At 33.7% G+C, this 27,042-nt stretch overlaps 3 protein-coding genes across 13 annotated transcripts; 1 reads left to right on the top strand and 2 right to left on the bottom strand.

Moving 5' to 3' along the window:
• The first annotated feature begins 5,101 nt into the window (after nucleotides 1–5,101).
• Nucleotides 5,102–13,262, top strand: LOC100789242 (protein FAR1-RELATED SEQUENCE 3). Of its 8 annotated transcripts, none has more exons than XM_003530321.5 (6): nucleotides 5,108–5,335; nucleotides 6,580–8,910; nucleotides 9,001–9,090; nucleotides 9,424–9,573; nucleotides 11,482–11,597; nucleotides 13,058–13,262. In XM_003530321.5, the coding sequence occupies exons 2-5, from the start codon at nucleotides 6,694–6,696 to the stop codon at nucleotides 11,590–11,592; spliced, it is 2,568 nt and encodes an 855-aa protein (XP_003530369.1). In that variant the 5' UTR covers nucleotides 5,108–5,335; nucleotides 6,580–6,693; the 3' UTR covers nucleotides 11,593–11,597; nucleotides 13,058–13,262. The 8 variants fall into 8 exon arrangements, 7 of the variants coding, with proteins under 7 accessions (XP_006585693.1, XP_014634677.1, XP_003530369.1 ...); XM_014779189.3 differs by having other exon boundaries at nucleotides 6,549–8,910; XM_041018355.1 differs by lacking the exon at nucleotides 5,108–5,335 and adding an exon at nucleotides 5,582–5,707.
• Nucleotides 13,263–14,828: 1,566 nt separating this feature from the next.
• Nucleotides 14,829–15,565, bottom strand: LOC100781420 (histone H3.2). The gene has a single exon (XM_003531739.5). The coding sequence runs from the start codon at nucleotides 15,444–15,446 to the stop codon at nucleotides 15,036–15,038; it is 411 nt and encodes a 136-aa protein (XP_003531787.1). The 5' UTR covers nucleotides 15,447–15,565; the 3' UTR covers nucleotides 14,829–15,035.
• A 1,258-nt stretch (nucleotides 15,566–16,823) lies between these two features.
• LOC100788714 (serrate RNA effector molecule) lies at nucleotides 16,824–24,553 on the bottom strand. 4 transcript variants are annotated; one of them, XM_003530320.5, is made up of 13 exons: nucleotides 24,445–24,553; nucleotides 23,899–24,291; nucleotides 22,688–22,815; nucleotides 22,014–22,065; nucleotides 20,424–20,498; nucleotides 20,241–20,315; nucleotides 20,058–20,105; nucleotides 19,807–19,875; nucleotides 18,880–19,680; nucleotides 18,748–18,793; nucleotides 18,180–18,421; nucleotides 17,892–18,071; nucleotides 16,824–17,074 (listed from the first exon to the last, which is right to left on the bottom strand). In XM_003530320.5, exons 2-13 carry the CDS (start codon nucleotides 24,273–24,275, stop codon nucleotides 17,014–17,016), a joined length of 2,154 nt encoding a protein of 717 aa, XP_003530368.1. In that variant the 5' UTR covers nucleotides 24,276–24,291; nucleotides 24,445–24,553; the 3' UTR covers nucleotides 16,824–17,013. The 4 variants fall into 4 exon arrangements, with proteins under 4 accessions (XP_003530368.1, XP_006585690.1, XP_006585691.1 ...); XM_006585627.4 differs by having other exon boundaries at nucleotides 22,688–22,812; XM_006585628.4 differs by having other exon boundaries at nucleotides 23,917–24,291.
• Between the last annotated feature and the right edge of the window lie 2,489 nt (nucleotides 24,554–27,042).

Raw genomic sequence — 27,042 nt, 5'->3', positions numbered from 1 at the left:
GTGTAGGGGATGTCCCATGTTAGCTCACAATGTTTTTGGACTAAAATGTCAATGAATTTTTTTACCATTGATTTTTAAATTTATGTAGTTAACACCTATTTTAAGATGAAACTTATTCTTCTTGATTTCGTTCTAATAGGTTATTATGCAATGACAAAATGGTCTCCAACAAATATAGTTAAATTACAAAATGGTCCATGATAGATCATGTCATTCCACAAGTGTTGTCATTAACATAATCATTGACATTGTGACAATAAATGCCAACATGGAGAACCAAACGATGTATTTCTTATTTTATCCTTCCCTTTCTTTCTCCTCCCATCACAAACCACCACTTCGTGATGAAGAAGGAATGATCAATGGAGAAAGAGAGAGAGGAAGAGAGAATATATATTTTTTCTGGGGGGAAGAGGTGAAGTGTGGAAACACTATCAAGCATGGTGGAGGGAACCGTCATTGATGAGAAATCAAAAGAGAAGAGGGGATGTCATCAAGGATTGATTAAGAAGAAGAGGTAAGAAAGAAAAAAAAAATAAAGTAATAAAACACTGCCATTTTAATCCAAATCACTATGTTGACCATGACCCTCTTGGAGTTGACCATGATTCTGGATGGTGACGTCGATCTTCATGAATGAATGTTTAGTTTTGGACTTGAATTTTGCTCAATCTTCTATAACATCACAATTTTTTGTTTATCTCTCTTAATCACCCCCAATTCACTAATGTATTCTACCCTAGCTCCCACATGGCCACAGATTCTAAACTACTTACCAGACACCCAATCCCTTGGACATACTGACACAAGCAATCAACATTAATGATCGAGAATTAGCGAGACAACCAAAATTATTCTATCCCTAGAGATAATTTCAATTAAGTACTTGATTCATGTTCTGGTTTCAACAAGGCTCGCCAAAGTGCAAGTCAATTCCTAAATTCATTTATAAGATGACCAATCAAATAAAAATATTAAGTACATAAACAAATAAAGAACTCAAGATGAAGTATTGAATTGATATAATTAAAACAAAACAAGATTCATACTTTCCTCTCCTAGGTGGAAGAAATTGCACTCATAAAAATAATACAATGAAACCTAGAGTGTCTAATGGAATAATGGAGGCGTCTAGTAGGTGAAAGTCTAAAATATAATTCTAAGAACTGCTCAAGACTTCTACACGTTCCTATTTATAGTAGATAATCACAAGAAATTACAAACAAATAATATCTCTAATTAATTCAACTAATTATCTTCTTCTTCGACTGATTTATCCTTGAAAAATATCTTGCTCTTGATTTTCTTAGCTTTTATCTTCAATTTTTGCAATTTCTCCTTCCAAAAATTTCTACTGATTTTGGGTCTCTAAAGCTCTAGTAGAATAACCTGTTTTTTGGCTAAAAAAACTATAAAAATTTCATTAAAAATAGCTAAAACATAAAATTCTACCCAAGACAAAGTAAAAACTGAATTTAAAGTTAATTTGATTCAAAACAGGACCTAAAGTTAACTAAAATGTCAAATAAACGTCACAAATACATATGAAAATATGCAAACTTTTAACTTTTTATCACACGCTCACCACTAGTATGAGTTTCCATAAGAATAAAAAATGAAGATTAAAATTGACGCATCAAATCTTTCATCGTGATACAAAACCCTTGTTGTTCCCCGACAATTCTAGTTAATAACATTCATTAAGAACTATTGACTGGATTTGACATTCTAATGCCATATGTATCTTGGGAGCTTTCCTCCTCTATGAAACTCGTACCCAAGCACTCCAAAGCCACACCCTGCTCATTACAATTATTTTCCAAAGACACTCTTCCACCTACGTTTGTCGATGAGCAAAGTCAATAGCCTCCCTGTCCACATGAACCTAAACAAAAGGAAATTCACGTGCCCTAGTAGTTGTACCATGCACTCCCAAATCAGCTTCTACACGAAATTTATTCATAAGTGAGGAAGTATTATTTTTTAAAAAGGAACCTTTCTTCCCACACTTAAATCTCCTCCTTTACCTCCTTGATAATTTTTCCCAATTGATTGGTTTTGCATACATGGCTAACAGAGTGTGACATCATTATTTAACAGACTTAAACTAACGATAGGTACCAAAAGGTTGGAAATGTCAGGTGACAAACAAAAAGGTAGTAAATTGAAAAAAAGGATATATTACAAGTACAAAAAACATAAGTCATTTTGTTAAGTCAAAAGATATTTATGTTTTAAAGATGAATCATGACTCCTAATTATTTTAATTAGATGCAAATAAATAAAAAATGATAAAATTTGCATCTAATATGCTATCAGATTATGATTTATCTCTGTGTCTGAAGTTTTTAGATGATGCACTTATAAGACGATCTAATATAGTGTTCAAGATCTTCATTTAATATTTTATGTCTGAGATTTTTTAATGCAGAAAACATTTTCCTAGGATATGTCAAAGTCCTATAATGAATAAAAAAAGTTCACAATTTGGAATTTGTTGATCCTCGTCAAAAGACATGCTTTGCTATTGCAGACCTGCTATGATGAAAGAAGTGACTCGTCGATTGGAGTACAAGATGCACTATCCTGTCAACATGGACTTTGCATGAAGAAGAGACATGCATTTAATGCAAACCGTAAATGTCTCAAGAGACATGCATTTACTGCAATACAAATGCCTCCTGAGTATGGTTAACGTGAACAATTTTTGGTGAAATCAGATGTCTTTCGTTATGGTGTGATATTATTAGAGATTGTAACCGGGAATTTTCAGACCCAAAACACTACAATAATCTTCTAGGACATGTAAGCCTACTAATTTGACTATGCTTCTAATTTGTATGAAGAATTATTTATGACCTATTGATTTAATCCTCACCATCTCAGGCATGAAAATTATGGACTAAAGAGAGGGTGCTAGAACTACTGCATGAAGTGTTAGAAGAACAATGTGAACCCTCTCAAGTCATACGATGCATACAGGTAGGCCTATTATGTGTGCAACAAAGACCACGAGATAGGCCAGACATGTCATAAGTGGTTTTAATGTTGAGTGGTGATAAATTGTTGCCAAAGCCAAAGGTTCCTGGCTTTTACACTATGCAAGATAGGAAATGGAGGCAAGAAAATGTTTAAGGATTCATTTTCTGATGTCGGATATATCAGTTATTTGAGCATACATAACTAGTGAAAGTGTTATTATGAGCTTCAGCTTTATCTTTGTTACATTTAGACAAACAAATGTGTGAGATAAGCAAAGAGTTTTATAAAGACAAAAAAATTTACATTTCAAATTGCAATAAAATATGGTTGTGGAGCTTCTCCAGCACTTGTCACGAAAAAATTAAGATCCCTCTGAACTTGTTCCACACACCACACACAATGGAAAGCAAAAAAGTTAGAAGCATTATGTCACACAACGCAGGTTAAGAAATTTATGTCATATCTTGAAAAGATTAGAATTATAGAGTTTAATAGGCGATAGTATAAAAGTAAAAATTATCTTGGTATAATCAATTACTTTTAAATAGATATTATAAAAGTTGACAAACTTACTATATTATCATACTTGATAAACCCTTAAAATAAAAAACTATCTATTATTAGAGGATATATAAAATAAAATCATATTTTCTCTATTTATATTATCTAGAAGGAAAATAGAGATTTTATTATCCATTTTCACCTTTAGAAACCTTCTCCTTCCACCACCTTCAATGGTATCAAACGATGATAACAGACCTTGCAGCCAACCAAAGAATACCACCACAGGGGCGGTCATCCACCATGGGAGCCCAACAAGTGTGGTGAAGATCCCTCATCAGGAGCCTAACGATCGATCGTCGCCCTGCAAAGGGAGATGAAGACGCTGAAGCAGTAGAACGCCCAAGAGATGGAGAAACCCGAAAGGAGAACACCATCCTTAGGAAACAATATCTATAGCTTCAAGAAGATAACAATGCACATTCGGTCTCGATACCTGCCACTCATCGGACTCAGCCAATCCAAGGAGCACCAAATATGCAGCAGCACTTGCGAACATTTGACAGGACGAAGATGAGTCACTCTGCGACTTCATGGAGATGTTCTCCATAGTCTCAGTCTAAATCCGTGACCTCCCGATCCTATGCAAATCCACCTGAATTTGGTTAATTGTTTATGCATTCTGGTGATAGGAATCAAAATTTCCGAATTCCAAGAGACTAATTATCTTGTTTAAAGTGAGGTTGGCGATCAGCTGGACTTTATTAGTGACAGAGCTTATCAAACTAGCAAATGAATAAACTCTAAATTTGAACTAGGACAAGTGAGGATGAGATACTTGTAAAGGAACTTTGATGCTTATGTTAGCAAACAAATCCCACAAAATGTATGATATTTATAAATATGCATACCAATAATACTAATGCAAACAATATTTAGAAATATGAAGATGGGTTAAATTTCTATTCAATGCTCATTGGCTACAGAGATGGGTCCTGTGAGGAAGGTACTAGGCCTAATTCGTAACAAGAACAAATACATGCATTATTATACTTGTTTCCTGTGAGGAAGGTCTTCCAATAGAATGGTTGCACCGATTCGAGAAGTCAGTCAAGAAATCTGCCAGTTCTATTCTCGAGCTGCTTCCAAAGGTGACAAAGCCTGTTTCTCTACGCTGGGACACATGTCCGAACAAGAATCCGAGCTCTATGATCCCTGTTTGGAATAGGATTAATATAATTTGAATTTATCATATTTTAAAAAATGTTTTACAAACAATAGTTTCACAAAAAGACTTAATTAAATAACAAAATCATGTGATGTTTTATAAGAAAAAATCTATTTATTTATATATTTGAATAAATATCATGTTAATACATATTAAATTTTTTTTATATAATAATTTTTTTAAAATCATAATTAAATGACAAAATTATATCGCAATATATAAGAAAAAATATTGTTATTTATATATTTATACAAATATTACGTTGATAAAATTAATATTTATTTAAGTCTAATTTACTTAAATATATTATATATTCATCCACATCATGTCCAAATTAATATTTAGATTTAGATAGGTAAATCATAAATACAAAAATCGAAAAGAATTTGGAAAAAATTGTTTCTTTAAATAAAAAAAAGGAAAATGTTAGCGTGAACTGTGAACTGTGAGTGTTTGTTTCTGGATTTTGAATACTGCCACTCTTTCACGGTGAAATTCAAGCTCTTTTTCCTCTCAACTCAAAATCCCTAATCACCAACACGAAGGGTTTTTGGACCAAAACGCTGCGTTTTCATTTTACTCACAATCTCAAGCTAAACCCAGCTCTTTCTTTTGACGCATCAGGTGAGTAATTTTTCTTTCTTGTTCATTCTCGACATATGATGTAAAGAAGTTTGGATTTTGGAAGTGAATTTATTTATTTTTCCATTATTTATCATTATGGTAATTAAAAAATATCATTTTTTTAAAAATTAAACTTTGCTCTTTCGGAAGAGCCAAGAATCAAATGATTATGAACGGGTTGTAATGGCAAATGCTCTTTGAGAATTGTAAAAGTGTAAACATGATTTTGGGTCAGCAATTGTAGTGGAAGTTATTGTATTTATTGGAGATAATGTGATAATTCTCAATGTGTAGTTTTATTGAAAATGAAGAAAAAGACAAGGTTATTGAATTGAATGGTTTCTGTATATATTTTTAAGTAACAATGGACAGGTAATCTGAAGAAAAAAACTGACTAAAACAGAATAGGTGGAAGTGTGTATGTTGAAAAATTGTTGCTTTTTAAGTGATTAAGTGGTTGTTGGATATGAAGAAAAAAGGTTATTGGATTGAAGAGTTTCTGTGTATTGTTTTGGACAGGTGTTCTGAAAACAGACTCTAACCATAGGTGTGAGCATTTACTTTGCAAATTGTAGGTTTTTATGTGATTAAGATTTTCTTTCAACTAGGCAAAGCCAGTCTAGATAATTTCCGTGTCTAATTTCAATGTCGTAGCAGATAGTTTCTCATGATTTAATGAAATTATTGCAACGAGCAAATTTTCTTAGGAATTCTTGCAGTTTTTAATTGAGGGTTCAATAATCCTGCAACAGCTCTTTTTGTGGCTTTATGCTGTTCTTTATATAGAACAAATTCACACTTGTAGAAACCTGTTAAAATTAACGTGTAAGCTATTTTGACTACAATTATTTTTTCAAATGAAAATTACATTAATTTTCATTTTGTAATAACTTCAATTTGATTTCTCCGTGAGAAATGCTTCACTAGTTTCAATTAAGTGTTTTCTGAACATATAAATATCAATTTTGTCTAATATTTATAAAAAAATGTGACTTTGTGGATGTTAGACCAAAACTCACAAATGTCTTTTTTAATTACTTTACCCAAGCTGCAACAACCATTCTAGGTTAGAATAAACTAGCATTTTCATGCAGTGGGATCTATTAATATCTCTAATTAGTATTGGTGATTTATAATTTTAAACTTATGGAATTTCCTTTGACCTTCTGGGTTCTAGAATTTGTAATCATATATTTTCTATGATCTGTTACAGACGTGATGTTCTTATTCAATGCACTGTGTAGGTAGAGATAATCCAGGCAATTTCCATCATTGCTTCAAAAGGATCAGCACAAGTCATGTTTTCTAGTCCTTTCAAGGAAAACTATTGAGGTGCTCTTATCATTAGCTACACTATCATGGATGTCGAGGCAGTAGATGAAGGGGAAAACAGTGATAGACCTGCTTCTGAAAATGTTGAAACTGAAAAAGGCCAGGAACAAAATATGACTGTAAACTTGGCTGAAAGAGAAGTAAATAATCAGAATGGTGATGCATATAGGAAGCCACAAGTGGGCATGCTGTTTGAATCTGAAGATGCTGCAAAATCATTTTTTGATGCATATGCAAGACATGTAGGATTTAGCACACATGTTGGTCAATTCAGTCGTGCTAAGCCTGATGGTCCAATTATAACTTGGGACTTTGCATGTTCCAGGGAGGTATTTAAAAGGAAGAACATAGTTAGTTGCAATGCAATGCTTAGAGTAGAGAGAAAAGATGGAAACTGGATAGTGACAAAATTTGTTGAGGACCATAACCATTCCCTTGCTTCCTCTAGAAAGGTGCAGAACCTTCAACCCGGTAGGCATTTTGTAGGTGCTGCAAGGAATGTTACAACAGAGACATTTGATGCCCGTAATGAATCCTATGTTTCCGTGAATGGAAATCATTTAGAACCAATTGGTTCAGTTAGGAGCTCCTCTCTAGCAGAAAAATGTCATCCAATGAGAAACATTGAGTCTCTTACCTATGCAAGATCTTCTCGAAAGAGGACCCTTGGAAGAGATGCTCAAAATCTTCTGAATTATTTTAAGAAGATGCAGGGAGAAAACCCTGGCTTCTATTATGCGATACAGCTAGATGATGAAAATCGCATGACCAATGTATTCTGGGCTGATGCAAGGTCAAGAACAGCGTATAATTACTTTGGTGATGCTGTAATTTTTGACACCATGTATAGACCAAATCAATACCAAGTCCCATTTGCTCCATTTACAGGATTCAATCACCACGGCCAGATGGTTATATTTGGTTGTGCATTACTTCTAGATGAATCTGAGTCCTCCTTTACTTGGCTATTCAAGACGTGGCTATCTGCTATGAATGATCGACCACCTGTTTCCATAACCACAGACCAAGATAGAGCCATACAAGCAGCTGTTGCTCATGTGTTTCCAGAAACTCGCCACTGTATTTGTAAGTGGCACATTTTGAGAGAAGGTCAAGAAAGATTGGCTCATATTTACCTTGCTCATCCTTCATTCTATGGGGATCTATACAGCTGTATCAATTTTTCTGAGACTACCGAGGATTTTGAATCAACATGGAAGTCTCTTCTGGATAAATATGATCTTCAGAAAAATGATTGGCTTCAAGCAGTGTATAATGCTCGCAAACAATGGGCCCCTGTTTACTTTCATGATACTTTCTTTGCTGCAATTACTTCAAACCATGGGGTTAGCTCCTTTTTTGATGGCTATGTAAATCAACAGACAACCATATCTTTATTTTTTAGGCAGTATGAAAGATCTCTTGAACATTCATTGGAAAAAGAAATAGAAGCAGATTATGAGACTGTTTGTAACACACCTGTACTGAAGACTCCATCACCAATGGAACAACAGGCAGCAAATATGTACACTAAGAAGATTTTTGCAAAATTTCAGGAGGAACTGGTGGAAACTTTTGCTTATACTGCAAATAATGTTGAGGATGATGGTGTGATCAGTAAATACAGGGTTGCAAAATATGAATATGATCACAAGGCATACATGGTCACATTGAATATCTCTGAAATGAAGGCAAATTGCAGCTGCCAGATGTTTGAATACTCAGGCATTCTTTGTCGACATATATTGACTGTCTTCACTGTTACAAATGTTCTTACCCTTCCATCGCACTACATTTTGAAGCGATGGACAACGAATGCAAAATCTGATATTAGAACTTATGAAAAAATAACAGATCCACTTGACATTGAAAATCTTACTGTACGTTTTAATAGTTTATGTCGAGAAGCCATTAAGCTTGCTGAAGAAGGGGCAATTGCTGTAGAGACTTATAATGCAACAATGAATGCTTTAAGAGAGGGTGCTAAAAGGGTAGGTATTATGAAGAAAAATGTTGCAAAAGTCACACCTCCAAACACTCATGGTAATGGAAGCTGCCTGGAAGACAATAGCAAGAAGAGACCTTCATCAATTTCTGATGTCATCCCATCATTATGGCCTTGGCAAGATTCAGTGCCACATCACTTCAATCTTAATGACCTTGGGCTTCCTGTTACTGATCTGAATACCCCCAGTATGGCTCCTGTTTCTATTCACCGAGATGGTGGCCCTCTAGATAACACTGTATTGATTTGAATCACCCTTGTAATTATTAGTTTATTTGTTTCAGATATATTGGTCATTACTTTAATTGACTATCATTTATCGATGCAGGTTGTCCTTACTTGTTTCAAGTCTATGACTTGGATGATCGAAAATAAGAATTCGAGCTCATCCAGTAAAATTGCAGTCATCAACATGAAGGTATGTATATAGGTGCTTTGTATGCCTGCAAGCTAAAAGCTATGTTTTCTTCGGAGTTACAGTCTTCACATCTTTTATTTATTGAGAAATAAATATCTCAATATATTTTTGTCTGATACTCTGAGTAAATTTAATGTGGCTAACAATGCGCTCTGTAGTTGGAAGAGATCAGTCTCTGCTCCAGATATCCATTTAACATTCGTGTTCTCTGCTGAAAATATTAACAATCTAGGTTATTTCAGTTACCATATTGTTTTCCATGTTTACATACCACGTACAAGGTACTGAAATATTCTTTCCTACTTGTTAATTATGTTTTTCTCCCTCTTGTAGCTTCAAGATTATGGTAAGGGCCCTTTAGGAGAGACAGAAGTGCAATTTAGGGTGACAAGGGTCACTTTGGAGCCTATGTTGAGGTCTATGACTTACATCAATCAACAGCTAAATGCACCAGTCAATAGAGTTGCAATCATCAATCTGAGGGTATGTAAACTTGGATCACGATCCTGTACTCTTCCTAGATCCTAAACATTTCATGATCAACTACAAGTTTTGTAGTCAAAATTATTATCTCCTACAAATGCTCTCATGAAGCCTCAAAAAAGGAGGTTTCCAACCTATCTTAAGTTTGAGTAGTTCCGCCGATAGTTTTCTTTTCATTCATTTTCCTGAATGATCTACACTAATAGTTTGTTGGAGAGAATATAAGAGGTCCTCATTATTTATTGCTAAACTGTTTAACCCTTCCATTATAATTTATTTACCACTACAAGGTATCACCATCTATGGAGTATCTATATAGTATGAACGTGTTACTGTAAAATGATGTTATGTCAAAGATTAACTACTCTAAACCCTTGAATTTTTAAGATTTAGGCCAATGAATTCTTTATTTCTCTAACATGTGCCCTTGTGAAAAGCCTTTTAAACATTGGCAAAGTTAAGACTCGCACATACTTTGTGCTAAAAAATAGCTTAATTAGAAGAATGGAAGCAGCGAGAATTTAACTATTGTTTGGTTATAGATGTGTGTTATGACATAAGCACAAGAAGAGAATCCTACCCAAAATGGCTAGTCCATTAAGCAGGAATGTCCCATGGCTTAAGTACCACATTAAGGTTTTTATGCTACACAATGTGGGACTCATAACATTGTGATAAGAATCAACTAGTTAGTGTGCATTGCTAGATTAGAAAAACCAATCATGAACTCTCACCTGACCTAATAGTTTAAACTTTTTGGGGAGTTAATACTTGACACAATATCAAAGTCATTGGTTTGGCTTTGGCTGGAAAAATATTCAAGAAACGGTGGTATGAGTAGGTGTCCTAGGCCAATAATGAGCAGGGAGATGTGATGGTGGAATGTCTTGGTTTGGTTAATAGTTGTAACAAGTTAGAATATACATGAAAAGTGGGCCACAATTCCATTGGAACAAACTCCCAAGTCCCAACCCCAACAAGTGGTATAAGAGATTTTGTGACTAATTGGTTAAGAGTTCAATCTTTGTCTCTCCCATTCTTAAGCTGAATTTTTGCACGAGGTAGAGTTGGTCTTTGTATTGGACATACTACAAGTCCAATGTTTTTTTTTTTGAGGGGACGTGTTAGATGAAAAATCAATCACAAACCTTCATGTGTTAGATGCAAAAATTTGTAAAAGTTACTCATACTTGACGTAGAAGTCTAGTTATTATATGGAAGAGAAGTAGATTCTCTAGCATAGTTATTGTTCCATTATTGTGTAAATGATAGATAATACGCTAATAAGTCCCATTTTGAAAATAGAAGCTCAGATGACCCTGTGTATAGTGGATAATTAATAAATTTATTATTTTTATTTTATCATAAAGGATATGGGTGCAGGACTGGAGCTTTTGGACGACTAGTTTATAGGTAACAAGGGTTATAAAAATATTTTAATCCTCACAATCTAATAACTATATTTACATGGTTATTATCAGTTGTATTGGACATCTATCTGAATTGGGAACATCCAGCAGTTAATTCTGGAGCATATGATATCTTGAAATGCTAAATAAAATGTTTTATTACCATGTTAAGGGTTTGAATCTGGGAATTGTTACTTACGGGAGAACTTTTCCTAACCACCACCCACTGAATTGCATGAGCAATTGCTTTTACCCAATTTCTTCTACTAAAAACTAGGTTTTGATTATAGAATTTAGTATTAGTGATTTTAAATGGTCCAGTAGTATTTTAAATTATTCTTGGACTTGATATTGACCCTTTTATTTCAATTCCATATTTCTTTGTACAGGCATGATTAATTATTCATTTTTTGCTGTCTAAATTTTTTTAATGATTTGTTCTATAAGATAGTGCCCAAGGTATTTTGGCTTATTTTCACAATTCTACTACTTCTTCCAGCTCCAGGATACAAAGACAACTACTGGGCAAACAGAGGTGAAATTCCAAGTTTCTAGAGATACGCTGGGTTCCATGCTGAGATCTATGGCCTATATCCAGGAGCAGCTATAAGAGTTGTAAGCATTATATTTCCAGCTCTTCGTTTTTATCTTTTTTCCAGCTATTCGACTTAAATAATAATAATTGTTAGAATAATACTAACTACTTGATGATATTTTGAGATGTAAGAAAATTTCAGATGAGTGTTTCATTTTGGTTACAAGAGATATTCAAAGTTGTGTAAATTACAAGAGGATAAACTTCTGAATCACATTACGAAAATATGTAAAAGGCAATTGAGCATAGATGAAGAGAAAAAAATGAGATTGCAAAGAATTAATTTGGCTTTATGCAAAGGTCTACAATAGAAGCTATTTATCTTCTACAAGGGTTTTGATGGAAAGGTACCAAAGCAAAGAAGGAAACTTATATATAGTTTTTATTGACTTGAAAAAAAAAACATGATTGAGTGCTAAGAGAAGTGTTATATAAAATGCTTTGGAAAAAAAAGATGTTCTCATGACTTGTATGCAAGCTATACAAGACATACGATGGGATAATTACTAGTGTGGGAACTCCTAGAAGCAAGACTAAGAACTTATAACAATATGTTTACATCAGGACTCAAGCTTATCCTTAAACAAGTATTAGCAAGTTCACCCAATACTAGTTTAATATTTTTTTTATCACCATGACATTGGTGCAAAGTATCCACTAGGTTTGTTGATGGCGAATCTTCTCCGGGAAACTTAATTGGCCACCTTTAGTGAGATCTCCCCTTCCAACTATGTTTTTTCCATCCACAAAACTCACACTTGAGACCTTGCTTAAGGATCTAAACTCAGTTCCACTCAAAGCAACATGTTAGAAATACTTGTTTAATCTAGTCTTACGTGTACTTATCAACGACATAGAAGATTATCCTTAAACACATGCTTCTTGCAAATGATATAATTCTTGAGTCAGAGATTAATTTTAAATTTGAGCGTTAGAGACAAAAATTGGAACCAAAGGATTTTTCTTGAGTAGAAGATGCAGTATTATATGCATTGCAATTTAAGCAAGAAACAAGAGCAAAATGTCTTTGGAGGTCAAAATTGGAGATGCTATACCGCAAGTTTCTAAGCTTAACTATTTGATTCCAAATTGATGCCGCAAGTTTCTAAGCTTAACTATTTGATTCCAAATTGATGAAGATGATGACGAAAAATCAATTAAGGTAGTTTGAACATATGCAAAGAAGGCCACTAAAGGCAATGGTGAGGAGAGTGGATTACATGATTTTTAGCCTTGTGAAAAGGTAGAGGAAGACCAAAAGGTTATTGGAGAAAATTATTAAAAGAGATTTTTTAATGCATAATATCTCTGAAAAATTGGTTTATGACCAATCCTAATAATGTGTGATTCATGTAGTCAATCTCACTTAGTTGGATAATACTTTTGTTGTTGTTCTTGTTTCAATATTAAACTGCTAGTTACATGAATTTCAGTGGATAGTTATCAGTTACTTTTTTCTAACCTTTTTTTTTTGTCGCAGTTCCTATAATATGGATGGCTAGACAGCGATGGAAGTGCCCTAGTGCAGTATAGTCTAACATCCATATCCTGAAGTACTTATTGTTCTGTGAAGGTTTGCCATTTTTTATGTACCTAGTGACCCTTTATTTAATATTTCATGGTGTAAGTAGCCCAGGAATCTCTAGTATTTGATTCATCAACAATGTTAATAGTAGAATTGGATAGTTTTTTTTTTTTTTTTTTTGCATTCTTTCTTTACCCTCTTTACCTCAGATTATACACCATTTCCATTATGGAAATTTATTTAGTACATGTATTTCTGAAGATCAAGAATATCACTTGGGAGCATTGCGGATGTCTAATTTGTTTTTCGGCCTATGGGAAATATAATGACATACTTCTATTTTTTAGTTTAAATCAATGTCATGAAAATCAATTCAGTAAAAAATCAACCCAATCAAAATACAGGTAGAGTGTGTTTCGATGAGGGTCCGAGAAATTTTAAATTCTAGAAATTTTAAATATTTCAATTGAAATTATTTTATTTTTAAAATTTTATGTTTTGATAAAAAAAATAAAATTATGAGGGTGAAAGAAAATAAATTGAGAGTTCGAGAATGAGATTTCGAGAATTTTTAGATGAAAAAGATGATAAATGTTATAAAAGAAACACAAGAATGTCTTAGAAAGTTTTTCTATAAGAGAATTTTAATTTTTTATCTTTTAGAGTTAAAATTTCATATTTTTAGTTGTTTAAAATTTTATTTTAAAATTTTAAAAATTTAAAATTTTCACAAAAATATTCAAATAATGAATTTTAGATTAAAAAAATTTAATTTTTTTAATAAATTATTTTTCTTAGTTAAAAATTTATAATTCTCTATTCAAACACACTATTAGTGATAAAATCATTTGATCACTAATTAAACATATTGATCCAATATATTATTAATCTATATTTTATATTCTAAAATTAAAATCATTGGCACAATCAAATTATATATATTATATAATTATTTATTATTATAAATTATTTTGTTGAATATTATTATTAAATTACCAAGAAAATTTATCATTTTTTCACGTATTAGATAGTTATGAATAAATAAGTAGGATGAAATTATATATATTAAATCATATCAAAATAACAATTAACTATTATATATATATATATATATATATATATATATATATATATATATATATATATATATATATATATATATATTATCAAGATAACATTATTATAGGAGCAAACGACTCAAATCTCCAACTAGCCTTTGAAATCTGATTTTTTTTTTAACGAGAAATACCTTGGATCCGATGCAAACTTGAGTGAAGACAACTTACCATGTCATAGCAACGCTTAGAGTGAATGAAAGATTGGTATCTTCAGACAAATATGACGATTAAGAATCACAATAATAATAAAGACATGAAATATAAATCCATACTATTATAGTCAATTTTGGTGTACACTTAGTTTGATGTTTTACTTAGTTTAAATATTGGATTAACTCAACTAAATCTATACTGTTAACCTAATTCTTTCCTTCCTTTTTTACTTTTAACCTCATTTCCTTCTTTTTACTCTTATTTTTAATAAATAAATACAGATAGAAGTCTGAAGTGACTTTCTTTTCCCCAGTCATCAAGTCTAGTAATGAAAAACTCATTAAATTTTAACTACCACTTAAAATTGCTAAAGCAAATGCCATCAACCTCATAATACAAAACGGAATGCATGATTTTGCAAACCAAAATGGAAGAAGAACTAGATGAAGCCAAAATTCATTGCAATCAACCTTTCAATTCATTAACCCAATCAGAAAATTCAAAGTAATCACTAAACTACTAATAAGCCAGATATCTTTAACTCCACATCTTCATACTAACAATCCCAACCCTCACGATAGACTAAATACACCAAAACCCCAAACTACATGAACCAGATCCTATTTTAACGTATCCTAGCGGTGACGAAACATTTTAAAACCTCAAGCCCTCTCGCCCCTGATCCTCCTTGCAAGTTGAATATCCTTAGGCATGATGGTGACGCGCTTTGCGTGAATGGCACAAAGATTAGTATCCTCAAACAACCCAACCAAATAAGCCTCCGCCGCTTCCTGAAGCGCGGAAACAGCGCTACTCTGAAACCGCAAATCGGTTTTGAAATCCTGTGCGATCTCGCGCACCAGCCGCTGGAACGGGAGCTTCCGGATCAGAAGTTCCGTGCTCTTCTGGTACTTTCGGATCTCCCTCAGCGCCACCGTGCCGGGCCTAAAACGGTGCGGCTTTTTTACTCCGCCGGTTGCCGGAGCGGACTTTCTAGCGGCTTTTGTGGCGAGCTGCTTCCGAGGAGCCTTGCCGCCGGTGGACTTGCGCGCTGTTTGCTTGGTTCGTGCCATTGAAAGGGAAATGTGTGGATTTCTTTCTGTTGTTAAAGCGCGGAATTGAGAGGTAGTGGGATTGGAGGGATTGGTGTGCCGTGTGAGGATTTATATATAGAGTGACAGGAAAAAAAAGCGGGAAGAAGTGGAAATTTGTGTTGAGGAGAGGGTGAATTTGAGGCGTTGATTAGTTAGTAATGGACCGTTGTGATTGTGAATCCGTGGCTGCGTGGATGGACCAATGAGATTTGATGTTCTTGATCCGTGTGAATGGACCTTTGATATTGTAGAGGCGGTAACTAGAATTTTCTAGCGGCGTGAAACCAAAAAGAGGGCGGGCTCCTCTGTAGTCTAGACTGTAGTAGGATGTAGAAAGAGTTTTTTAGTGTTTTATTGTTACAAGTTTATTTATTCTTACAACAATAAATTATAGCATAATCAGAAAGAAAAACGAGAAAGAGACAGAAATATTTGGGGAGTTGAATGGAAAAATGTTTCCATTAATTCGTTTGCGGGAAGTATACAAAAAAGAACTTTGTACTTATCAATTTAACATTCTATAACAATCAATTATAATTTAAAAATATTAGTGTAACTTTCTTGAATTTGTATACTTTTTTTAATAAATAAGGGCATAATTATCTTAAAAATATAACAATAAAAAACAATTAACAAAAGAAATATTTATTTTATCTATTGTTATAGATATTATTCTGTGTTTAATGATCAATTATCATACATTAAGTGTAAAATATTTTTAGATCATCTTTCAATCATAATTTAATATTAATATGACTTTTAAAATAATATTAATATGACTTTTAAAATAATTATTATAAAAGTAAATAAATTTTTTATATTTGATAAATTATAATTAGATAATGTAAAACTTTTTATAAAGTCCGTATATAATTTTTTTCTCATTATATTTATACAAGCATTTTCACTTCTACGAATAGGATGGGTAAGATTTTTTTATAGATTAAAATTATATTTTTGGTAAATCAAAATTCATTTAGAAATAACATTTCGCTTGATTTAAATTTGAAATTAATTAATTATAACAATAATATTTTAAAAGCAATAAAACTTAAAATTAAAATAGGATTTAATTTAAATTTAAAGATAAAAGTATATTCATAACAATAATAGCTATTACCATTTCATTTAATTTAATTTTAAAATAATAACATTAATAATTAATAACTAATAATAATAATTTAAATTTTAAAAATATAAAAAACCTTAAAAATAAACTATTATCACAAGTTGTATGTGAAAATCACTATATAATAAAAAAAATAAAGAATATAAAAAATTAAATTAAGAAAATAGACATAAGAATTTTACTAAATAAAAAACTGGAATTTATAATATATGAAATAAGAAATTATATTTGACACTTTTACATTTTTTATTAAATCAGGAAATTGTCCACCCAAAAATATAATGGAAAGGAAATTTAGTTCAACAAATATACAAATCAAATCTAAATTGTAGTACAATTTAAAGTCTATCCACCCATGACTCAGAATAAAATCCCCCAGCAAAGTATCCATGGCAGATTCGGCCACCAAAGATGAACCTACAAACTCCGATAGTCTATCACAGTGACCTCATCCTCTGGGGCATCCAGATCTTGATAGCTGCTCCAAAATCATTAAAGGTCAACCACAGACAAAAATAACGACTTGAGCATATCTATTAAGTGCCAAGAATTGAAATAGAAGGGAAAATGATAATTTTGGTCCTCAAATGTATAAATTGGTAACAATTTAGTTTTGAATGCAAAAAAATTGCAACAATTACATCCTGTCCTACAACTTAAACTTTGCAACTTAATATCAAATTGATACTTAAACATTACATCTTAATGACAAAATAATCCTATGAAACTTAATGGCATGACATAATTATTGTACTTTTTACACATTCAAAGACAATCAAAATTTTTGTTCTTCGAGGGACTAAATTGTTACCGACTTACAATCAAGGACCAAAATAGTCATTTACCCGCAAATACAAAATTGATATCTGCATTCATCTGTGGCAGGAATATTCTTTTTGTTAACTAGGACATGCTTTTGAATTTTGCTAATTTACAAAGTGCCTTTTCCTAATTTTCTGGCAATAATTAAAAAAAGAAAAAAGAAAGAACTTCTCTTTCTAACGAATTTGCCTTGCACAGAGAAAATAAATAAATTTGTAGGCACTCTGTCAAAATATCAGAATATGGACCAATAAGCTGAGGCTGCTGAGCACTTAAGTGATACTAATCAAGAGTTAAAAAGGAGATAAAAATTGCCTTGCCTGTGCACTGAAAAAAGACAAAAATAATGCTACTCGAGAGAACTCCAAAATGAAAGAGCACAGAAGTGAGAGGGAAGGGACTGAGTGGGGGAAGGGACTGAGTGGAGATACAAGTATACAATATGTAAACAAGGGTTCAGGCAGAACATTTACCTTCGCATTCGCCGTGGATCTGGTCTAAAAGTTGGAGGAACAGCAATTATTGATGATCCTCCACCCATAGGAGGGCCAGAGTGCATCTTTCTTCCAGAGGCATCGTATGATGATCCTCCTTGATCTCTTAACATCTGCATTGCAACTTCTGGGGGAGCAGGAACAAAGGGTCCCAAAGGCCTGTAGTGTTATAAAATATATTAGCATTTAATCACTAACCAAGTCTTATTAAAATATAAAAGTGCATCAGATTGTGAAGTGGAAGGATAATGGGAAGGGGAAACCTACCCAGCACCAGGGACAGGCATCAACACTGGTGGAGGAGGTATATCAGAGGCAAATGGCGGTACACCTGGCCCTGCATATGAATCATACATTGTTTCATCACGGTTTCCCATCATGGCTTCATGGGATGGGGAATTATCAGGCCTATCTCCATTCATTCTGTCACTCTGGTCATGGTCTCGTCGATTACCACGATCATCTCTCAATCGGCCCTCAAGACCTCTTCGCTTTAAAGGCCTGCCCTTCTAAAAATTGAAAAAAAAAAATCTGAAACTCAGAACCTAAGCCATAAATCCTAAGGGTTGTGATACATCAGATTAATTACACTCATAGGCATGCCAAATAGCATAGTAGGAAATTTTGAAAACTTCAATATTAGGCAAGTCATGCAGAATTTATCCACAATGATTGCCAAAATGCCAAATCACGGATAAACAACTACCAAAACCAAAACCTAGATGTAAAAAGATTCTCACAACACAACCATGAAGATAGTTGTTTCGAATCATGCATCATTTAATGTCTTTTATCTAGGTATATGCTAATGTGGTACACAAAATTAGCAGCCCACCTGAGGTTGCTGCATGATGGGCATTCCACCAGGAGCATCTTTATCACTGCAACAAAAGGCCACGATAAGTGATATTTCAACAAAACTTGCAATAGGAACTCCGAAACAAAAGAAGCCACTTGCATTTCTTACTTCATGTAATTTTGAAAATAGAGATCCTCTCGTACTTTGGAAGTCTGTTCCACAACAAGCTCTGGGTGTTTGAGCTTCAGATGTTTGAGCACAAATTCAGTAGCATGAAAAAGCTTTGTGCAGCCCATAGCTCCACAACCATACTTCCATCCATACTTTTCATCCCTAATTTTTCGAACATATGGATCCAATACTTCCATTGCTGCAGCATCTATCTTCTCCTTAGCAGTCATTACTTCCAAGGGATCCTGACCATTCAGCCTTCCTTGCCAAAATAAGTCAAGTTTCTTTTCCCATTCAGAACCTGATTTACCTGCTACTACTTCATGCGCTGTCCCTTCCGGTCTCACATGCCTAAAGCCCTTAGCTTCATTAGTCTCAATCATGCCATAATAATCTACACCATGAATCTGCCAAAGATAGGTAACGAGTGTATCCAGAAGCTCATCACCTTCTAAACCCTTAACAGATGTTAGGCCTCGTATAATTACTATGGGAGCCACAGATGCACTGTGAGCCTTATCATCATTTCTATTGTGATCACTGATGCATAAAATATTATCTTCAATCCCCTTTTCTGTGTCAAGCTTGCGAACAAGGGCCTGAGCCTGTTGAACATCTGCTTGTATCCGTCTTGGTTCAGTACTGATAGGATGAGCTTTTGGAGCAGCTGAGAAATCATTTTCTTTATTGGATCCCCTACCCTGCCTTCTTCGTTTACCTCCAGTGTCTGCTTCCTCCTCCGAATTTGGTTCACTAGCTTGCCCTGATTTACTTATAGAGGCATTTAAACCAGGATTTCTGCATTGAATGTGATACAAAAGTATGTATCATTGGTTGATATGAAGAATAGTGAAAGTATGAAGAGGAAGGGCAGATAGAAAGAAAGACATATGAGAGCAAGTGAGAGAGAGGACAAGGACATACAGTTCTAATGTTCCACTCTGTAAATCAAGCAAAAAATCCTTTGCTAGCTGTCGAGCATTTTCATTCCTCCTATAAGATGATGAACCAGACAAATATTCTTTACAAATTAGATATCTTGATAAATATTTCAATCCACCTGCCTATCTAGTAACCATCCCACAATAAAAACAAAAAAATGACCCATCAATATTAATATTTAAGAGGACAATATATACAATGCTTAATTAGAATGAAGTTTGACAAAAACTCACCTTTCAATGACTGTAACCAAATTTGTTGGATGATATTTATCTTTCAACCTATATCCAAAAGTAAAACAAATAATGGAAAGAACGTTAGATTGCTTGAACTTGAAAAAATATGGTAACATGTGCTTTACATAGTAAACATTTGAAAGATTGAACTACAATTTTAAGGAGGAAGAAAAAATATACCATTCCTCATCCTTATGAGCATTAAAATAAGCTCGTTTTTGGGTCGAGATATACTCTGATTTGTATTCTTGATACCTAGAAAATCAATTGGTCAAAGGTCTTTTGTCAACGAGCATCCCCTATATTATTAGTTACTTGAACGCTTAGACATGATACAAGAAGATATTATTTTCCAGAACTAACCTACGCTCCGCTTCAGCTGGTAGTATATCGTCCTCAAGCTCCTGAATGAACTGCTTATAAGACATCAACCCCTCTCTAGAATGACACACAAATTCATAATGTTAACATGTTTTCCCAAAAAGATCTATTGATGGAGTAAAATAAAGAATATAGAATCATTAAACAAGCAATAACATAATCATGTGTTGCTTTCACTATTTACTAAGAAAGCTCAAAGTTGAAGACACTAAAATGTCACATGAGTGGATATGCATTAATCAACAATGGAAACAACAGTCAATAGAGATTAGAAAAAGAAAAAAAAAGACATGAATAATGTGCTGAGTGCTCCAAAAGTTAAGGATCAGAAAGGTAACAACTTAAGGAATATGGATAAGAATTGTCAGTTTCTACAGCTGAAGCAACAGTTCATGCACCAGTAGTTGATGAGGACAAAAATGGCAACTAAAATCAAAACCTGAAGCTTTAATTAGGGTAAATTTTGTGAAGGCAATTCAAAGTCAAGGTTTCTACACCAAAAGCCAACCAGATCAGTAACAAAGATATTAAACATTGGGCTGACAAATGAGTCTCAGTAACCGCTCCCATCAACAACAATAAGGTTCTCACTATAGGTGAACTGGATAAAGTGTGTTCAAATACGGCATGCTGAAAAACTCTATTGAAGGTAATAAAATATTACTTTTGAATGTCCCGAAGTGCATGCAAAGTTAGTAGCAGCATGCAGTACAGATCAATGGTTTGACTTGGGGAATTCCCAGAAACATAACATGGTAAGGTGAATTCCAATTACAAGTAAAAGCAGTTACGAAAATTTCTAAAACTGTTAAATAATTTAGTTTTGCAAATTTATATAGTTGGTCCAGAACAATAGTGCTTAAACTGGATATCAACTGATCAAGACAGGCAAACTGTCAAGAAAAGGTAGTTTTATGTGGCTTTATCAAATTTCATGCAGAAAAAAGTACTGTTTCAAGCCATAGGCTAATATAACCATGGAAGGATGCAGTAAGAACTTTTCCTGTTATATATCATTTCCTTCATTCAAAGTACAAAGAAAATCTTAAGAATGTCAACTATGATAAGGCTAAAACAAAAAGAGATGGAGAATTCGACAGTGGAGATGTTGTAACCCAAAAAAAATGACTGGTTGGTTTGTTTTATGTTTTCATTTCCAGTTATGTTTTTTCCTAAAATTTAGAAGAATGCTACCTTGTTTTTATTCTATATTTAACCATTTATATATAAGTGATACCAAATCTATTGTAGAGGATCCATAATCTCAATAGGGATATCTCATCTTGGCCTAGTCAAATTGTTTCAACTGTAGTCACCCGCCCTTTCAAATGTTCAGTAAACATGTTACCAGAGCATTTGAAAACTCCTTAACAGCCTAGTTCTCAAAAAACCCAAGTTTCATGTACTGAAAGGTCATCATTTATGGGAGTATATTGGCATGTCTTCCATCTTTCCACACTAAACTATCTTAACACCAATCAAATTCCTTGTCTAAGTTGGACAAGAACTGCTATAAATGGCAGGCAATATTTATTAATTAGATTTGGATAATAGAAAAATTACAAAGCTGACCTTTGTGCACCACCACTTGGCATGTCTCCGTAACCACGATTGGATTCTATACCTGCAAAAGCCGAAAGGTAACTACCGAAATAAAAAACATAGAAGCATATAAACAGTATGTTGTCTTTATCAGAAAAACAAAATGTTGACACTTAATGCTGATACAATGTAAGAGTATGTTCTGTTCTTCAGTTATGTGAATAACCATAGTTCAACATTTATAAACAAAAAATAGGCTGTTAACAAGATAATTGAAAAACATGAGAAGAGGGGTACGCGGAAGGAACAAACAGAGAAACAATATCAACCAAAAATAAAACTATGGTGAAGCCCGTTTTGCTTCATTTATGGACAATACATATGCATGTCATTATAACAAAGGAATTATCATGTGAAAAACAGTGGTTTCTGAATTAAGTTTGGAAATGAGTTGAAAAGAATATGACTTGCTCAAGAGAAATAGTACCAATTCAACACATACCATAGCAACATGCAATAAAGAAATCATGAAAACTAAGAACAAGAAAATCATAAATTATTATGCAACTATGTTTTTTTTATTTGAAAATAGGGAGATAATGAGTATAATTTAGTTGAAAAAATAACAATAAAAATGCCAGCGATAAATGGGATTTATGGGATATAGGAAAAGTCCAAGTACTTATTAGCAACTACTGACATACCGGAAATCCCATTTTGATACCCCCCTGAAGAACGTGGCCCAAACCTGCCATAGGACTTCTCATCTGCATAACCACCTCTTCCACCCATTCCCCGTTCATAACCACCATAATAATCATATCCATGTCTGCTGTAATCAGATGACAAGGTTAAAGAAGAAAATATTAAAAACAGTTTTGGATAAAGCATGAAGTATAATTTAGGGTAATAAAGTGAGGAAACAGAAGTAAAGGAACTAAGTTCAAGTGGCAGAGAGAAACAAAAACATGTTAAGCATGCTATCACTATGATTTTTCCATTATAACATAAAAGAAGTAAAGAACAATATCCTACCATGTCTTAGGTGTCTCAGAGAGAATTTAAATGCTGAGACCATAAACAACACTAAATCACTTCATATATAAAACTCGTCCTCGGCTAGTCATGTCAAAATAGTGTAATTTATATTATTCAGCGCACAACAGAACTACAGAAGATACACAAACACTTTTATCTCAATAACAACGACTTCTATACACCATTCATAGAAGCAACACCAAGTTACAATAAATTCAAGATTCTAACAAAACATTACTAAGAAAATTTATCAGATTAACACAAACTTTTCTCTTCAAAATGGTGAGACTACAGCCGGTTGGAAACAAAACAAGAATTACAACATCAAGTAAAACATAGAAGGAAAATGTTGAAAGGCATGAAGAAGCTTTTTGTAAAACACACGAAAATATAAGTTTCTCCCTCGGAAACATTTCTCTCTTAAAATAACCTTTTCTCACATCCAAGGTTTTAAAAAACAGCTCACGGCCTTGATTTCAGTGGCAACACCGAGGTTTTTGAAGTCTACAAGACAGCAATTGCAGTCATATCAGTAACATTTGTCCCCAATTTCTGGCAATATCAATGATTGTGACAAAACCATGACCACGATTGCAATTTAAAACCTCACTCACATCAATCATATACCTATTCTTCTGATCAGTTAAAAAATGATTAGTAACACTTTCAACAAAAAGTTATTTGTACCAAATAGCAGCTACCCGTTGCTTAACACACAATTGACTTCATTTTCCAGAGTCTTACAGAAACATCTAAATTCTTAAAGCACAGCAAGTAGCTAAAGCTAAATCACTCATATGACATTCAACTTTCACAATCACACAACCAAACATATGAGATTCAATTCTCACAATCACACAATGTGAACAAATTCTACCTATCATCAGGTCCGTACCCGCCGCGAGGACTGCCCCTGCGCGACCGCTTGTACGGCGGAGGCAAGCGTCGAGGCGGAGAATGCCGCCGTTCGCGGTGGGGAGGGCTGGGGCTGCGGCGGCGCTTGAGGTCACTGTCTCTGTCTCGGTCTCTGTCTCGCGGTGGCAGCGGGTCTCTGTCTCGCGGTGACGACGGGGACGACGCGTTCCGGTCATAGTAATCGCCGCGGCGGTTGGGAGGGCGATCGAAATCCCTGTCGTCTCGCCGGTCCCTTCGCCGGGGAGGGTAATGCGGCGGCGGAGGCGGAGGCGGAGGGGGAGCGGAGGAGGAAGGGGATTTGTCGAGGGATTCGGGAGGCACGTTCATGACTTCGGCCATTGGAATTTGGAAAACCCTAAGTTACGAAATGTGAGAAAGAAAGTGAGAGAGAGAGAGAGAGAGAGAGAGAGAGAGAGAGAGAGAGTGAGATATACGATATATGTATGATGAAAAATTGGGTGAAATGGGGTTCGTTATTGATGACTTTTGCGTTTTCTCGCAGACCTACCTCTGAATGGGAGGGAGCTTCTTCAATCTTCACACTCACGCACTGGTGATTTCTTTTACGTGCGCAGTTTCCACGGTAGAGTGAGGCTTGCCACGAATCTTTAAAATCGATTAGAAATTAGAATATATACTTTTAACCTTTAAATATTAGGTAAACTAAATATGTTAATATTCACCGCCAAGCACGTGGATATTTGTGATTTATATTTAAAAAAATGTTAGTATTCCTTTAGATTTGAATTTTATCTTTTATTTCCTTTAAAATTTGTATTTTTTTAGTTTTTAAATTCCTAAAATATTTTTTTTTTTTAATTTTCACAGCCAATCTGTGATAGTTTTTTTTGTGAATGAAGAAAAAAAAAACAAAAGGAAACAAAACAAATAAACTACACTCTCAAGTAGCTCACATCCTTGTCATTAGAGTCCAGAACCAAACGCATAGAAGCTGGAGCATCCTCTAAAATCTAGAAGGAGATCCCTTCCAATAATGTTCAAAAGAGAAGTTGTATGATGGGCTATAAATGAGGGATATTCTTGATAGAGAAAATATGAGCATTTCTGGACTTCTAGATCTCCGAAAGAGCCACAACAAACACACTTCCAAATTTGTGGAGCATGATTCGAGCCCATTCACCAATAGCCATATTACTAACATTACTAAGACAAGCAAAGTTGATACCTAATTCTTGTCAAACTAACCTCACATTCGAGCAATGAAGCTTCCTCACCATGATTACACCTAGGGCAGGGGGAAGAAATTGAAATATGGCGGTCTGAGATCATCTTGCAAGTAGGATCGGAAGAGCTTTATTACACACTTGACACAAGAAGACTTTAATATTTTCTGGAAGATGAGCCTTCCAGAGCCAGTTCTATGAAGAAAGAGAGTGACCAACTTGTTGTTCAACCAACCACCTGTAACCAGGGTTGGTAGTATAATTACCAGCCAGACAAGGCTCCCAAGTTAGCAAGTCTAGAACGTTATCATGCATATGCAAATGGACATGCATCTTGAATTTTCTAGCATATATCATTAGGAACGGGAGAAAATAATTGCTCCAAGTGTCATTTCCCCACCCTAAAGACCTCACGAATCTGTAACTGCTGATCATAATAGTAACATATGTAACATCCAGACAAAGCTTCTTACCCGGCCCTCAAACCAATCAGAATACCAAAAACTACTTGAGCCATCTCCCAACCTCAAAGCAAAATTAGCCATCTTTCAATTCAATAAGAGTATGTTTGGATAGAGAATTTTAATTGAGAAAAGTAATTTATAAGAGAATTTGAATTTCTGTAATCTAGAATTCATTGTTTGGATGTTCTTTTGTGAAGAATTTAAAATTTTGAAATTTTAAAACAAAATTTTAAATAACTAAAAATCTGGAATTTCAATTTCCTTTTAAAATGTAAGAAATTGAAATTCTCTTCTTACCGTCTTCTTTAAGAAACACCGTCTGAGATTGTGGAACATCGATCGGGCCTGAGAACGTAGAGGAACACGTACAACTAGCACATTAATCATATCTTTTTTTTTCATTCATTTTTTTTCACCCTCATAATTTTAAGTTTTTTTATCCAAACACAAAATTTTGAAAATAAAAGAATTTCAATTGAAGTATTTGAAATTCTTATAATTTAAAATTTCTCATAATTTTAAATTCCTCCATCCAAACACACTCTAAGAGTTTATTTGGATAGGATAATTTAACTAGGTAATATATTTTTTTATAGGAAATTAAATTCTTTTTTATTAAAAGTAATTGTTATATTCCTAATCTCATGCTTTTTGCAATCAAAATGTTATGTTATATTCCTAGCAACGTAACGTAAAGAGTAACTTCATTCAGTTCAAATTCTAAGAGTACTTTTCAGTCAAACTTAAAATCCAATTTCATGAAACTAATGATCAAATAGAATCATGCATTACGAGTAGAATGAAATCACCAATAATGAGTAGAAAAGATTCATACATATATAATATTAAAAGGGATACATAAGGGTACAAAGATTACATCTAATCCTTAAGAAAAATTAATTAATCATTACATAGAGCACAAAACTAAAAAGAGAAATGACAAAGGATTCGATCCACAGTCACAACTCTGCAGTGTCCGGGTTCCACTTTCTTCTTCTTCTTTCTCATCTTCTCACATTTTCTCTGCAATTGGATCTTCTTCAGCTTCAAAGACATGGCTATTTATAGAAAAGAGCCAAAAGGTGCAGAGAAATTTGCCCTAGCGAGCTGTAGCTCTCCTAAGCGAGTGTGTTGCTTATGACTGAAGAAATCTGATTAGCCCAGGCGAGCTAGTTGCTAGCCTGGGCGAATGCATGTCTAAAATCTAGGAAAAATGACCATATTGCCTTTTTTTTTACTTTGTTTCTTGTTCTAACAAACAATCATCAAAACTTATAAAATCATGGATGATTATTTCATATTTAAACAAAAATATTAATAAATATTCAATATATATATATATATATATATATATATATATATATATATATATATATATATAAACTAGATTTAAGGGTAGTTTATAAGAAAATTATTACAATCGAAAGATAAGTGCTAGCATTTTAATCCCAAAAATAA

Source organism: Glycine max, chromosome 8 (genome assembly GCF_000004515.6).
Source record: "Glycine max cultivar Williams 82 chromosome 8, Glycine_max_v4.0, whole genome shotgun sequence".
Lineage (NCBI taxonomy): Eukaryota > Viridiplantae > Streptophyta > Magnoliopsida > Fabales > Fabaceae > Glycine > Glycine max.
The sequence above is the reverse complement of the archived record's forward strand: the minus strand, read 5'-3'. Positions and strand labels throughout refer to the sequence as shown.

What these genes read in the sequence shown, in the direction of transcription:
- LOC100789242 (XM_003530321.5), top strand. Translation starts at nt 6,694, where the DNA reads ATGGATGTCGAGGCAGTAGATGAAGGGGAAAACAGTGATAGACCTGCT. An exon ending in TTGCAGTCATCAACATGAAG is followed by an intron (nt 9,091 to 9,423) that starts GTATGTATATAG and finishes TCCCTCTTGTAG; the next exon opens with CTTCAAGATTATGGTAAGGG. An exon ending in TTGCAATCATCAATCTGAGG is followed by an intron (nt 9,574 to 11,481) that starts GTATGTAAACTT and finishes TACTTCTTCCAG; the next exon opens with CTCCAGGATACAAAGACAAC.
- LOC100781420 (XM_003531739.5), bottom strand. Translation starts at nt 15,446, where the DNA reads ATGGCACGAACCAAGCAAACAGCGCGCAAGTCCACCGGCGGCAAGGCT.
- LOC100788714 (XM_003530320.5), bottom strand. Translation starts at nt 24,275, where the DNA reads ATGGCCGAAGTCATGAACGTGCCTCCCGAATCCCTCGACAAATCCCCT. An exon ending in CCAGCTGAAGCGGAGCGTAG is followed by an intron (nt 20,316 to 20,423) that starts GTTAGTTCTGGA and finishes TTGATTTTCTAG; the next exon opens with GTATCAAGAATACAAATCAG. An exon ending in ATGCCTGTCCCTGGTGCTGG is followed by an intron (nt 18,072 to 18,179) that starts GTAGGTTTCCCC and finishes ATAACACTACAG; the next exon opens with GCCTTTGGGACCCTTTGTTC.